General features: G+C 48.2%; 3 protein-coding genes across 7 annotated transcripts in view; 1 reads left to right on the forward strand and 2 right to left on the reverse strand.

The window, feature by feature from the left end:
* CBL (Cbl proto-oncogene) overlaps positions 1 to 2,472 on the reverse strand; it is a 59,485-nt gene extending 57,013 nt beyond the window's left edge. Inside the window, exon 1 of the mRNA XM_050922049.1 lies at positions 2,295 to 2,472. Coding sequence (XP_050778006.1) covers positions 2,295 to 2,438 — 144 coding nt within the window. The 5' untranslated portion in view covers positions 2,439 to 2,472. The remainder of the gene's footprint in view (positions 1 to 2,294) is intronic.
* Positions 1 to 13,577, forward strand: part of CCDC153 (coiled-coil domain containing 153) — a 23,668-nt gene continuing 10,091 nt past the window's right edge. The window contains exons 1-2 of one of the 4 annotated variants that reach the window (XM_050922068.1): positions 1 to 154; positions 13,138 to 13,221. In XM_050922068.1, coding sequence (XP_050778025.1) covers positions 121 to 154; positions 13,138 to 13,221 — 118 coding nt within the window. In that variant the 5' untranslated portion in view covers positions 1 to 120. The other 3 variants (XM_050922071.1, XM_050922070.1, XM_050922069.1) reach the window with 3 other exon arrangements.
* Positions 5,775 to 13,577, reverse strand: part of NHERF4 (NHERF family PDZ scaffold protein 4) — a 24,436-nt gene continuing 16,633 nt past the window's right edge. For both annotated transcript variants that reach the window (XM_050922060.1, XM_050922059.1), the window contains 3 exons: positions 7,909 to 8,048; positions 6,484 to 6,664; positions 5,775 to 5,892 (listed from right to left, as the gene is read on the reverse strand). In XM_050922060.1, the coding sequence (XP_050778017.1) occupies positions 7,956 to 8,048 (93 nt within the window). In that variant the 3' untranslated portion in view covers positions 5,775 to 5,892; positions 6,484 to 6,664; positions 7,909 to 7,955. The remainder of the gene's footprint in view (positions 5,893 to 6,483; positions 6,665 to 7,908; positions 8,049 to 13,577) is intronic.

Consider the following 13,577-nt stretch of genomic DNA (forward strand, 5'->3'; position numbering starts at 1 on the left):
CAACTACACCACTCTTCGCTTTACTTCAAGGATCACAGTTTTATGGGAAGGAAAATGTGTGTGGCCAAGAACTGACTTTGGTTACCAGTACCTCTACTGAACTGCATAGACACCCAGAAAATGCTGCTTTTGTACAGGAAGATGACATACCAAGGTAATCTCCATCTTTCCAATTCCAACTTTTTTTTAAGCTTCTTTTTATTTGCCTGACTAGTCTATGTAGTTGAGCATGAATGTATGAATGTGCATGGTATATACATGGGAATGGAGACTGACATTAGAACATGTCACATCCAGGCATTGACAACACATCTGTATATGCAGCAATATGCAAATTTAACACCTTTCCAACATTTTGGTTATCACTTTTAGTCTCTCATCTGTTCGCTCTCAGTGCATAAGCACCTTTCAAGAACCTGTATTACCTTCCTATATCCCATTTCTCCATGTATAGGAAAGCTCATCACACACATAGCAAAAGAAAGTCACAATCAAACCTGTATAGTCTGCCGACACTTAAAGGAATTTTTTTGGCATGAATGTTTCTTAGTGGTCTTTTAAAAAATATAGTCTGTTTTTCCTTTCAGGATGAACAGAACTACAACATTTGCTGCAGGAGATCCAGGGTTTAATATGCACAAATGCAGTCTGTTAAAAGAGGGAGAAAGATGAAATGCATGGGTCAGCAGGGTTGCCCATCAGACCTGCCCATCCTATCCTGGAGGGGAAGCTGGATGGTGCAGCACTCCCCAAAGTACTGCTACCTGCTTTCTAACTGCATTCATTGTACACTAATCTACTCTTTCAACTGAACCTAGCATTATGAAGTATGTCACTCATTTTAGACATGAGTATACCTCAATCCTACACAAATTTAGTCTCATCACTTATCCATGGAAATTAACAAGAGAAAAGTAAAATGTCACAACTAAGATTACAGAAAACCACATACTGTATAATAAAGAAAATATATTCCCATTAAGCCTACCTCCTGGATTACTGTGCCTATTTGTGGCATGAAGAATAGCACCAGTATCATTCATCTAGGTATAAACTAGGATGGCACATTTCTCTAGAATTGAAATTAAGCACTGACTGGGGCTATCTAGAGCAGTGGCTCCTCTACTGATATACCCATCAGTACTAGGACTTAATTTACCACATTCTGTCAGACCATCAAGCCAACTAGTCCAGCATGCCACCTCCCTGATGCTTGGGGGCAAAAGAAATTAATGAACCTGGACATGTAGCGCTGGAAGTTGTGGGAGTGATTCCTTTGATTCCTGCAGCAATCATTTTATGCTATGAAGCATGAGATTTCACTTCCCTTATTTTAGCATAACTCCGCAAGTTTATTACAGAGGGAATTATACAGGGTCTCATGACTGGTTCTCGAAACTCTGTTTTAATAAAAAGCCTGTATGCTGCATCCCTGTGCATTGTCACTACGCATTCAATAGAGCTCTCTAAACAGCCAAGGTACCCCAGACCTCTGTCTTGCCATCAAGAGAGCAGACCATGCTCAACAGTGGGCTGGAACTCGCAAGCAAGTGGGCCAACCTCAGCAAAACCCATCCTCTAGTTACACAGGTACCGTTTACCACAAATAGGTCAGAGTCAAGAAAATGTCTGCAATGTATGTTTGCCACAGTACTGACCACCACTCCAGCCCCCCCCACCACTCAATAAACTCTCTATCTTCCCCCATAACCACTACCCCCTTGAAGTCCAGCCTTCTCTCTGACATATTGTTCCTCTCCTGAACACCACTACCATCTGCCCCAGCCTCTCCCAACAGCCCAGTCCTGCCCCCATCTCCAGCCCAGTCCTCCAACTGCAGCCCAGTCCTGCCCCCATCTCCAGCCCAGTCCTCCAACTGCAGCCCAGTCCTGCCCCCATCTCCAGCCCAGTCCTCCAACTGCAGCCCAGTCCTGCCCCCATCTCCAGCCCAGTCCTCCAACTGCAGCCCAGTCCTGCCCCCATCTCCAGCCCAGTCCTCCAACTCCAGCCCAGTCCTGCCCCCAATGTCTCACCCACTCCCCTGCCCATTCTTGTCCTCATCTCTCGCCCCATCTCCAACCCAATCAACCCTCCCACTTCCTACTTCCTCTCCAGCCCAATCCTGCCCCTCCCCATCTTGAGCCCCATCCCCAATCTCCAGCCCAATCCTGCCCCCACCTCTAGCCCCTCCCCCATCCCCAGCCCAATCCTGTCTCCCCCTCCCACCCCGGTTACTACTTCCTCCCCCTCCCCCCCCCCCCCACAAGCCCACTCCTGCCCTCCCTTCCCCCAACCTTGTCCATGAGTTTCCAGCACTTCTCCACCATCTTCTTGTCCACGGCGCCGGGCTGGTGCGGGCCCAGGTGGTGATGCGGCTGGAACGCGTCCTTCATCAGCCCGATCAGCCCGCCGGGCCCCTTCTTCAGAGGGGCCGCCATGGGCGGGGGGCTGCGGGGCGCGGCGGGGGTCAGGGCCCCCGGCTGAGCCCCCCGGGCCGCTCCCTCCCCGGCCGGGCGGAGAGAACGGGACTGAGGAGGAACGGGAACGGACCAGGAGCTGGGGCTACAGCGGGGACGCGCCTCGGGGGGGGGGAGGGCGGAAGGAGGAGGCGCGCGACCCGGCCCCAAGAGGTTTGCAATGCCGCGTGCTGATTGGCTGCCGCGGGAGGGGGCCCGGCTCGCGCCCCCGTGAAGAGAGCACGCGCGCCAATTGGAGGCTGGGATACAGCCCCGGCGCGCGCCCTCGCTAAGGAGGCACCCGCGCTGATTGGTTGCCCCGGCCTGCCCAGCGCGCATAGAGGGACGGGCTCACTCCGCTACCGCCCGGGGGGTGGAGGGAACGTCCCTCTCGCGAGCCGCCCAGCCGGCAGCTTATTAGCCCTGACTCCACCCCTGTTTCCCGGTGCTTTGTACGGCGCGTGCGCCCAACTTGCTAGCATGCGCACTGTGGTGACTGAGGCAAACAGGAGGCCATGATTAGTGTGGGCAAGAGCCCTGAGCAGGGGGAGGGGAGAGAAGGAAGTGGGAGGGCGGGGGCTGGAGAGCTCTGGGGAGCAGGGACAGACAGACAGACATACCCCCCGCACCATGGTGGAGCACTTTAGAAGAGGGTGATTTAAATAGTGCAGTAGTGGTGCCCACAGCAGCTCAGGAGTGGGTACCAGCTCAGGACACAAACCCCAAAGCAGTGGTGACTTCTGCAGTGACCTTCCACCAACCCGTCATGGAGTGTAACCTCCTTCGGCCCTATGACAGCCCAGAGAGTGCCCCACCTGCTCTCTTACCCCCCAGCTGAGCCTGGGATGGGCCCTGGCACCCAGAACCACAGCAATGCGCAGATTACAGCCAGCCATTTACCCCAGGTCAATTGCACTTCAGCTCACACCCAAGACAATGCCTGTCGGCTGGGGTGCGGAAAGCCACTGAACTGAACTGTAAACCCTGTCTGTAATGGAAACCATCTCAAGCCAGGGGATGCAGCAGCACCTCTAATTCCAGCACCGAGGCTTGTAACCAGTCCCATAATAAAGATTTATGAAGTAGGAAAAGGAGAGGTATTTACAAGGTTGAAGCAGGTTGAACATACACACACAAATGAGTTACAATGTTAAGTTTTGAAAAGTAAAGAAGCTTCTATAATAAGCAAGCTCCACATTAGGGCTAACCCAGCCTAAGCACCAGGAGTCTCTTGCTGATGGCTAAGACCTATTTAAGTACACAAGAATAGTATTTTCAAGTTTGCTTGTGTGACTTGGGAGCACATGCCCTGTTGGTTTTAAACTACAATCTATGATGGAGGAGCATAAACTGGTCAATGCATTTCAGCTTAGTTTTTCTGGGGACATTTAATACATTAGAAGGTGATATTGGTTGCAAATATAGCCTACGCTATTTTCTTATTTGGGAGTCTCACAGATGTTAGAGGGCCCAGACTTGTCCTTTTCAGCACTGATGAGCATTTTAACTGTGAAACTTCTTAGTAGGAAAATAAATTTATGTAAAACCTGAATTTGTATTAACAATTAGAAAAATGAAAGGAACACGTATGAGACATCCATGTTAGCAATTTGACTACAAAGTGAATGGAAAGTAGAGAACTAGCAACATGTAAATAAAAACACTGATTTAAATTTGAAAATAATAATCCTGATTTTTATCCACCCAGCCCAGCCTGTGTGGGGGACATACCCTGAACACTGGCAAGGGACAAATGGCTGATCCCTCACCATGTAATGCACCTTTCAGTCCATCACAGCATCTCATGAGCCCCATATAATCAGCACCACTGCAATGCAGTGACCTTGGGGTGGAGGGCAGCAGTCAACACATAGAACCCTACAAGCCAGGAGGAGGAGGAGGGGAAATGTTGGCCAAGAACTCCACAGCAAATGCCTGTCCCAAAAAGTGCTGCATGGGATAATTAATATCCATGCAGAGCAGACAGGAGGCTTGCACTATTACCACTTGGCTCCCAATACATCTGCTTCTGAAGTGGCTCCAACCTCTGAACCTGCACATTCCAGGGAATCGGGGTTTAAACCCTGATGCTTATGGCTCCAAGACACATTTCTACTTGTGTTATGAAGGAAACAACCCAGAAAGGATTTGCTTGTTTTTTTGTTGACCCCACAGCTCCTCCCCAATTAGCAACCTACCCCCATCTTCCTTTGCAGTGAGCAGAATTATTGTACAGCCATCGCACAAGAGCAGCATTTCCCTTTTTTTAAAAGCCAGGTTCCCTTTTCTTCAAATCGAGAATTTTCAGCATAAATACATAAAGAAAAGTCAGGAAATGGAGCAAGCAGATTGCAGTCTCTCACTGAGTGTGGGAAATGCAAGGCTTGCAGGTTGACTTTGCTTTGGGAAACTGTTGACTAGAGAAGCTACCTCCTCTTAAATTGAACCCATGCCTTGAGGCCCCCAGGCATTGCTGGTGTGTTTATCTCTGTCCATTCCTCTGTAAAGAATAAAGATCATGGCACCAGCATACTCAGACTTTCTTGTCAAAGTCATACACTTCCCTGTTCTCATGAGGTTTCTCTCCCACCCCTCCCACACGTTGTATAAAAATAGAAACTAGCCTTCAGTGTGTTGACACCAGAAGCCTTCATGAACACACTTGGGTTTACTTTGTGACAAGCTGTAAAATACACATGTCCCAAGAGACCATGGCTCCTCTCCTGACAGGTGCTGAACTTTGCTCCCAAGAAGAATTCCCATTAGTGTGAGTGGGATGGCTCATGCGAGCAAAGTTAGGTAGGTTTGCAGGATCGGGATCGTCATGCGTAATCCATAGTCTGATGCAGTCGAACAGCTTTGGATCAGGCCCCTCTAAATTCACCCATCTTTGTGTAAATGAGTGAAGTCTGTCCTACTCCAGGTCAAGTTGTGACTATTTAAGTCCTATGTGTGAGCCCTTATTAGGACAAGTAGTCCCAATGAAGCTAATGAGATCACTTGTCACTAGGGGTTGGAGGATTCACACTATGGTCCTCACTGATATCACAAAATGTGTATCTTTACACTTAAACAGTAGTATAAAATTTTAAACAAGAAATAAATAAATCCTGCACTGGGTGCATTACTGAATTCCACAGAGGACAGACTCGGTGATTGCCTCTGCCCCTCATCCCATCAGGTATATCTGGGAAACAGCACACAGGCCTGAGTCTCATCTCACAGCAGTTTTCGACCAGAAAAAAAAATAACAACAAAAAAACACAATCATGGAGTTTACTTCCATAGCGTTACCACTTCTGATTTGCAGCAGCATCACTGAGAATGAGAATCAAGCTAATTGCTTCCCAAACCTATATCCAAAGAATAAATCCTCCTGTAGCAAAAAAAAGCCAGCTGTGGAGATGTGAAACTGATGGCTCCTGAGTGATGCCACCTGTAATAAACATGGCCAGTTAATAAAGTGTTCTAAAACCAACATACTGGAATCTGTTACTGGTTTCTTTTAGGATGGTCTATTTCACAATGGCACCTAAAGCAAAACCTCCTCTGGAATTAATATAAATTCTTTCTTCATTCCCCCACCCGCTTCTGCAATGGGTCAGAGCAGGTTTGAATACATGCAAAACAGAACTGAAAACACTCAAGGGAGATTACAGAGGGAGTTATGAGGGGAGAAGAGCAAAGCTGGTAGAACTGTGACTTTTTGGCAGTATTGCAAGCAATCAAAAATCATGAAATTGGCTAAAAAAATACATAAATAATGGGTTTGTTTTAAAAGTTGGGTTCTTTTCTTTGCCTTCTGTTTTTTGAACATTAAGGGAACATTAGGAAGTTTTTCTCCATAGCCATGAAGGCTAAAAGTTTAGTTTTTACTTTTAAATAACAACTGAGACTCTCAGAAAATAACATGACTCCAGGAGCTGAGGCTTTAAGGGGGAAAGCCCACCAAATACTGCAAACTGGGAAATGCAGTTTTTGCAGCTTAGTGAATAAATAATTTATTTACATCCCAGTACTTGCTTACATTAAATTGTGTCCTTTCTGGGAATGTGGATCTCTTCTGTCTTTGTAAAGTCCACTTTTGGAGTGTTCTGGAAAAATGACTCAGAGCAGCACCTTCCTTTCTCCTCTCTCCGCTTGGAAGTTCAACTATTCCATGGCAACAGTGGAAATTGCTTGCCAAGTTAGCAGCGGTGGCAACTTTCCTGCAGGACAGAAAGGACATGTACTGCTGCATAGTTTGTACAAGGAACATGTTCAAGACACACTGTCTCAGAGCACCCCTTCATGTCATAGTGTGAAATTGGAGCTACTATGCCCCAGCTTTCCCACCACGCTCTTCAACCTACTCCCACAGTAGATATCTTGGCTCCAGAGGAGCCCCTCTAGAGAGATCAACCCCTTCCAGGGTAACAGAGTCCTTAGGAAAAAGCACAAACCAAAGGACTCTTCAGCCCAGCCCCCTGCCCTCTTCCTTACCAGCAGGGCTCAGCTGCAAGAACCCCTCTTAAGGATCCCTGTGCTCTGGATCTAGTCTACCCCCACCCCACCTACAAAGAGCTGTGGCAGGCTACAGTCTGAAGACAGCTCCTAGAGGCTCTTTAACCGCCCAGGCACAGTCTATCTACTCCCCTCCCATCCCCAGCTGCTGGGCGGGCTTTGCCCCTCAGACCAACACCCCACACACATATAGCTGGACAGTGCTACCTGAACAGGGTTGAGTGGTTGCAGCTCTCCTGGCCCTTAAAGGAGCAAGCCAGCCCGTTACAGGACAGGTTTCAACTTCCCTGCTGTTTGGTCATACCACAACACTGTGTTGTGTGCCCACATTGTGTCGCCATTGCCTTATGCCACAGTAACGTTTCAAAGGCATGCTCTACGTTGTGGTGCGTTGCCTTATATTGCCACAGATGTTGCATACACATTGCATAATGGTGCACTGCTTATCTAGCAACAATGTATTGTGTAATTTCTTCCACCAAACCTGGAGCTACAACCAGGGCCAGCGCTACCATTTAGGCAGCCTAGGCAATCGCCAAGGGCACCAGGACTATTTGGGGAGTGGCATTTTGCTGGGGGGGTGGCAGGCGGCTCCGGTTGACCTGCCGCAGGCATGCTTGCGGAGGGTCCGTTGGTCCGCGGCTCCAGTGTAGCTGGCGCAGGCACGCCTGTGGATGGTCGGCTGCTCGCATGGCTCTGATGAACCGCCCGCAGGCGTGCCTGCGGCAGCTCCACCGGAACCATGGACCAACGGACCCTCCACAGGAATGACTGCGGCAGCTCCACCAGAGCTGCGGGATCAGCGAGGGGGGCGGCGAAATGGCCATGCGCCTAGGGCGCGACAAACCCTGGCGCCGGTCCTGGCTACAACGGTTTCATTGCGGTAAGTGAAATTCCCCCTGCCCAGGAGATCAGCTCACGGTCTAAGCACCACTTCATTCTCACTAACCTCACATTGACCTTCGGCTCTGGGGATGTTCATTCCTTGTAAAGATTTCATTTCATTCCCCGATCCGACACGTTGTACCAACAGGCCAATGGACTGCTTTCAAACATTGCAGTTGCCGGGGGGATATGCCAGCTCACCTCCTATAAATCAATGCACATTAACATGAAACTCACAAACTATTCCATTGCCCTTCGTGGGCTGGTAAATATTTCTGTAACAGGCAACTCCCTGCCTGGCTTTAAGTACCTGGGAGAATTTTCCTAAGGTTTATACTGACCTCAAATATTTCCACATCAATTGAATGCCACGTTCTTGAGGCTTTTCCCCTTAGATCCTAATGCATTCTAGCTAATATTCAAACCCATGTGACCACCACAGGGTGTCACGGGCAACCCAATGATGCCACCACTCCCCAGGGACAGAACTTGTGGGGGTTAGGCTCTCTTTGTTGGGCAAAACATAGCCACCACTATGGACCTGATCCAAACCCCATTCAGATCCATAGAAAGACTCCTGTGAACTGGAATGGGTTTTAGATCTAACTCAAAAAGGCCAAACCCTGCAGACATGGAGTGATTGTGTTACTGGGACATCTGCCTCTGGCATCATTCAGATCTCCAATAAGGGTCTTATCATTAAACCAGAATTAAAGTGAGGGTAGTGATACCCGACACCTCTGTGTTCTTGAGGAACCAGGGTGCAGTATCCAGCCTGACTCATGAAAGACTCTCCCCCCACCCCTCAGCCTCTGCTTAAACCAAAACCCATCAGAGAAAAGAACTTGCAGAGAGCAGTGAAGGGCATTGGGAGACACACCTAGACCCCTCCTGATGAGAGTGACACGATTTAAGACATCCCTATTAGCATACAGAATGGAGAGCAGAGACAACTCCCCTAGCCTCATCTGCATGAAAGATGGGACAGGAAGACATCTCAATTTGCATACAGAATGGAGAACCAAGAACCACACTGAATTCTGGGGCCAGAAAAAGCAGGGAAGCACTGCATCATGGGAATCTCTACTCCGGATGCTAATGAACCTATGTCTGCACACACCCAGCTCAGCAATTATAAGACCAATTCTAGTAATGAATCCTTAATTGATATCCAAATAATGAAGCCACCTAGTTGCATTGTGAGCTCCCTGGAAGAAAACACCACCCATAGCCCAGAGTGATCAGCTCCTTTAGTCTAGTCTAAAGAAAACCCTTGAGTTATCAGCCTTACCTATAAACAAATCTATTGTTCTCCCTTGAACAACTGTATTTTCTCTACAAAAATCCCTACTCACCCTCCAGTCAGCGTTCTGATGCTCAGATCCAAACTCTGCATCAGTTCCACTAGGACTCCATACTCTCCTGATTGATCGTGCTGGGGACTCTGCCTGTCTCCTGGCCTCAGGACCCTCAGCTACCAGCATCATCTAGGAACTCCGACCAGTTCAAGCTTCAGGGAGTGGTGAGATCCCCCTCTTCCTCTCTCGCTCTCTTCGTTTTTCCTTTCTACCTTGGGTATTAACCTTTAATAATGTAGGTTATGTTGGTTTAGCCTCCTTGTGTAGTTATCACCTGTATTCAATAAATAACTTGTATGGTTAAGCTGGGTGCTTCTCTCTCTCTGGCTGAACCTCACTCTTTTGTGTTTTTAGCTTCTCCTATTCACTCTGCAGCAACGCTTCTTTTACCTAAGCTAAAGATCCCTGCAGTACCCAAAATACTGTGAGGTTTGCTCATCAAGTAGGTCACTGCCAGTACAATTGTGTTGTAAAGGTGGGGATAGGGACGTGCTGAATCTGGGACACATAAGGGTAACAGCTTGACAGTGCTGATTGACCCAGTCCACTCAGACTTGCTCTGTTAATGAATGTGTGGGTGGGTGTGTGTTCATCCGGTTCTTGGGCTGAAGAAACCCAGCCCTAGGGAACCTAGGTCCTGCAAGATAGCTCCATTGGGAGGGGACTGGTAGAAGGGAGAAGTAGAGCTCCATATAAACACAAAGTGACACAAGCAGTACATTGATAGAATTACAGGATGCCCTTCCCCAGAAAAGTAACCCAAATAAATGAGCATATCCCAAGGTAATGGGCAAATCTGGTAACAGTAGAGCTTTGTCACTGACCTACTTTGTGAGCTTGGTCACTTCACTCATCTGTGCCTCAGTTTCCCAATTTGTAGAATAGGGGTAATGATGCTTGTAAAGTGCTGGGGATCTACATCTGAAAAAGACTACATAAGCACTAGGTACAGTTATTAAACTGCTGCAGTACTTTACAGTAGCATTCAATACAGTGTCAATATATATATTCATCCACGGTATGTATTATCAACTATTGATATAGTGCCATGGATTTATATGGTGCTTTGGAGACATGGTTTAATATATGTTCCTTGCCCCAGAAAGTTTATGAAAGCTAAACAACCCAAGACTCAGGGTAACAGTCCAGGAACAGGAGGGTGAGAAGAGGATATTGGTGAGAAGGAGGAAAAGTCAAGAGAAAGAGTATGTTTTAATGAGAATAGGGTTTGGCTGGAGAGAAAGGTGGAGCCTGTTTGAAGGAGCTCTCCAGAAGGACAGAGGAGCAGTGGATAGATTTAGATACAATAGTTGGAATACATTCAATAGTTAGGTTCTAGTTCCTTTCTCAGTTAGACCACTGTAAATCTGGCATTACTTCACTGACGTGAATGGAGTTACACTGATACAAAATCAGTGCGAGATCGGAATATATTGGGCCAGATCCTCAACAAGGGAAAAATCATCAGCCCAGCTGGGCCATTCTACAGCAGCTGAGGATCTGGCCCATTGGTTAGACAGATTCTGATCTCACCCTGGCTTTACCCTGCTGTAGCTTCATTCATGTCCATGGAGTTACTCTGCTTGACCCCAATGGACGAGAGAGGAGAGCTAGGCGCTTAATGTGTAAAAGCAAGACAAACAGATTGGAGGAAATGAGCTGAGAACTGGAGTGTTCCTGCATTCTCTGGGGCAGTGACGATGCTGCGGCTCAGGGGGCACTGCCAAAAGTAATACATCCAGAGTTAACAAATGTGAGGCTCAGTACTGAAGCCCCTACTCAGGCAAAACTCCTGTGATTTCATACCAGAGTAAAGGCTTGGGATTTGACCTATTGAGGGTAAAACACTTAGAGCTAGAGCTTCAGGCAGCATCAGTCCGCCTAGCTCTTACTCCAGCCAAAGAACTGGCTCAGATTGCATCAAACTTTGTATCTTCTACGTGCGCTGTGGACATTAACACTTCCCCTGGGTGGTGGATGACTTTGATCCTCATTTGACGCATGGAGAAACTGTAGAGAGGGAAAGTGACCTGACCAAGGCCATATTGCACGGAAAACAAAACACGTTCACCCCTTGTGGAACCACACTCCTGGGTGCAATGCTGTGTTTATGTGTAAGACCTAAAGCAAGTGTCACCGCCTTTAGCACAAGAACGATCAGTTTGGAAAAAAAAAATTGCTCTAGTCTTTGATATTAGGGCCGTTCCTCTTTGTGGCTTTCAAGCTCTGTTACCTCTCTGGTCTAGGGGATTCGGCTGTATCCCATTAATGCTGCTGCACAATATCGCTCTGAGATTTCTGCATTGACAAAAGGCCCCAAGAACCGTCGGCTTTTTCCCAGCCAATGCCGCATGTTGAACTGGAGAAACTGCGTGTATGAGCAAGACTGAGCATGACTCTGTGCATTCGTGTGACGGTGCATGTCACAGTATGCCATTATTGGACTGTTTGTATGTGTATGTGTGTACGAGACACGGAGCGACACTGTGTTTGCCATGTCTTCTCCCATTTCACCGCCTTAGCTGTAAAGGACACATTTTCTCTGACTGCTCACAGGCAGCCTGGCTGCGAATCTGCCAGTTCCTGATTGTGCTTTAACCCTCCTGCTGGAGCTCATCTCTGCCAAGCTTCCCTTAGTCACCATAGCAGCAAACGGGCCTGCTGCCTAGCAATGTAAAGCGCCTGTCTTGCGCTGCCAGGATAGGCTCCCAGACACCAAGCCACTGGTTTTCCTCACTGCTGATTGGCTTGCCCAGTGCTACTCACACAGAGTTGGTTACATTTCCTGTTGGATAACTGCGGCATCTCAAGAAATAATAAGCTCTTCACTTCCAGGTATTCAGGGGGAGTTAATTGTATCTTGAGCGGAAATTACTGTTTAAAAGCCTTTCCCCCTTTGGAGCTCTGCTGAGATCTACGTAAGCAAAAACAGAAGCAAAATACTGATGCTTTTAATGCAGCAAATGGAAAAAGTGGTTGCATGTGACGAGCAGGAGGAGTGGATCCTAACGATCAGAGCCAGGGTCTGGGAGTCAGGACTCTAATTTTAGTCCAGACTGATTTCCTTTGTGACCCAATGTGAGTCACTTCCCTTGTCTGTGTCTCCGCTGGCCCCAGCTGATAACAAGTGGTTTGAGATCCGGGGCTCAAGGGTGCTGCAGCATTGCAGAGAGACCACTGTGAAGGCTGCAAGGAGTTGTGGAGGCCACATTTGTGGAAGCTGCGCAATTCTAAAGTCTTAAGCTGAATTTGTGTAACAGAGCTTGGGCTGAGCCCTGAGGGCTGGATTCTGAGCTATGTTAACAGCCGCGCTGATCTGGAATATATCCATTGACTTCAGTGGAGTTATTTCACTTTACACAAGAGAGATCATAATCAGAGCCTAAAAGTGGGACAGAGGAGAACTGCACTGCCTTGGAGCTGGTGCACTGGGGCTGAGAGCTGGGATAATTACACTGATAGCAGGAGCTGGGGAGGCTTAATGCAGAGACAGCTGCTCAGAAGCAAATGACTGAGGCTAGGGGTAGGACTGTTGTACTGGTTCACTACCCTGCCTCTGAGTGCTAGATCGGTTGCACTCCAGAAGGAACATCAGCGACCTGCTCTGTAATTGCCTCTTTTAACCAGTGCAGAACGGTCACCGGACAGTTACTTTTCCTTTATTTTGGGTAGTCTTTTAGCTGTTCCTAGACCCCCATTCCCACTCCCTGAAGGTGCAGCTCAAGATCAGGGTGCATGCTATGGTCTCACCAGGCCTGGATCCCAGGCACAAGGTACATTTAAGTTTGCTATGTGGACTTGCCAGATTGGATTGCTTCTCTAGTCCACTACCTCATCTCCAACTGCTGCCAGCACAGACAATTCTGCTCTGAGCTGGCCTTGGGGAAGACCACGCAGCACAGGCGTCAGTACGGCTTGTCAATTTCTATTTGCAGAAAAAACGCAAACAATGGCCCCCAGGAACAGAGGGAAAGGGAAAAAAGGAGGGAAACAAAAGAAAAAGAAGAAGAATGTGGCAGGTGAGTGTGGAGGAGAGTCCCCCATCCCTGTTTCTGTACTCCAGTGTTCCACGCCCAATGCCAGAGGCTGGCTTTGCTGCCAGCTCCAGGAAGCCCAAGCTGGGAATGCTGTTGATGGAATGTGTCAGTCCAGCTCTACTGCGGTCTCATCCTCTCTCCCCCTGCGCCCTCACTGTTGGAGCCGCTCCTACATTCTGATGAGAAACAGAAGGCAGCAGCATCTGAGGGCCTTTCCTAAGTGGTTTAATAACCTCCCAAGCCAGGCGGAAGCTAGGAATCAAAGAGAGTGGCCCTCCCAGGCCCCTACTTCTCCCACTGGGCCTTTAAAATGGAACCACATGGCATTGTGCGGTAGG

The sequence above is a fragment of the Gopherus flavomarginatus genome, chromosome 13 (genome assembly GCF_025201925.1).
Source record: "Gopherus flavomarginatus isolate rGopFla2 chromosome 13, rGopFla2.mat.asm, whole genome shotgun sequence".
In the NCBI taxonomy this organism is placed as follows: Eukaryota; Metazoa; Chordata; order Testudines; family Testudinidae; genus Gopherus; species Gopherus flavomarginatus.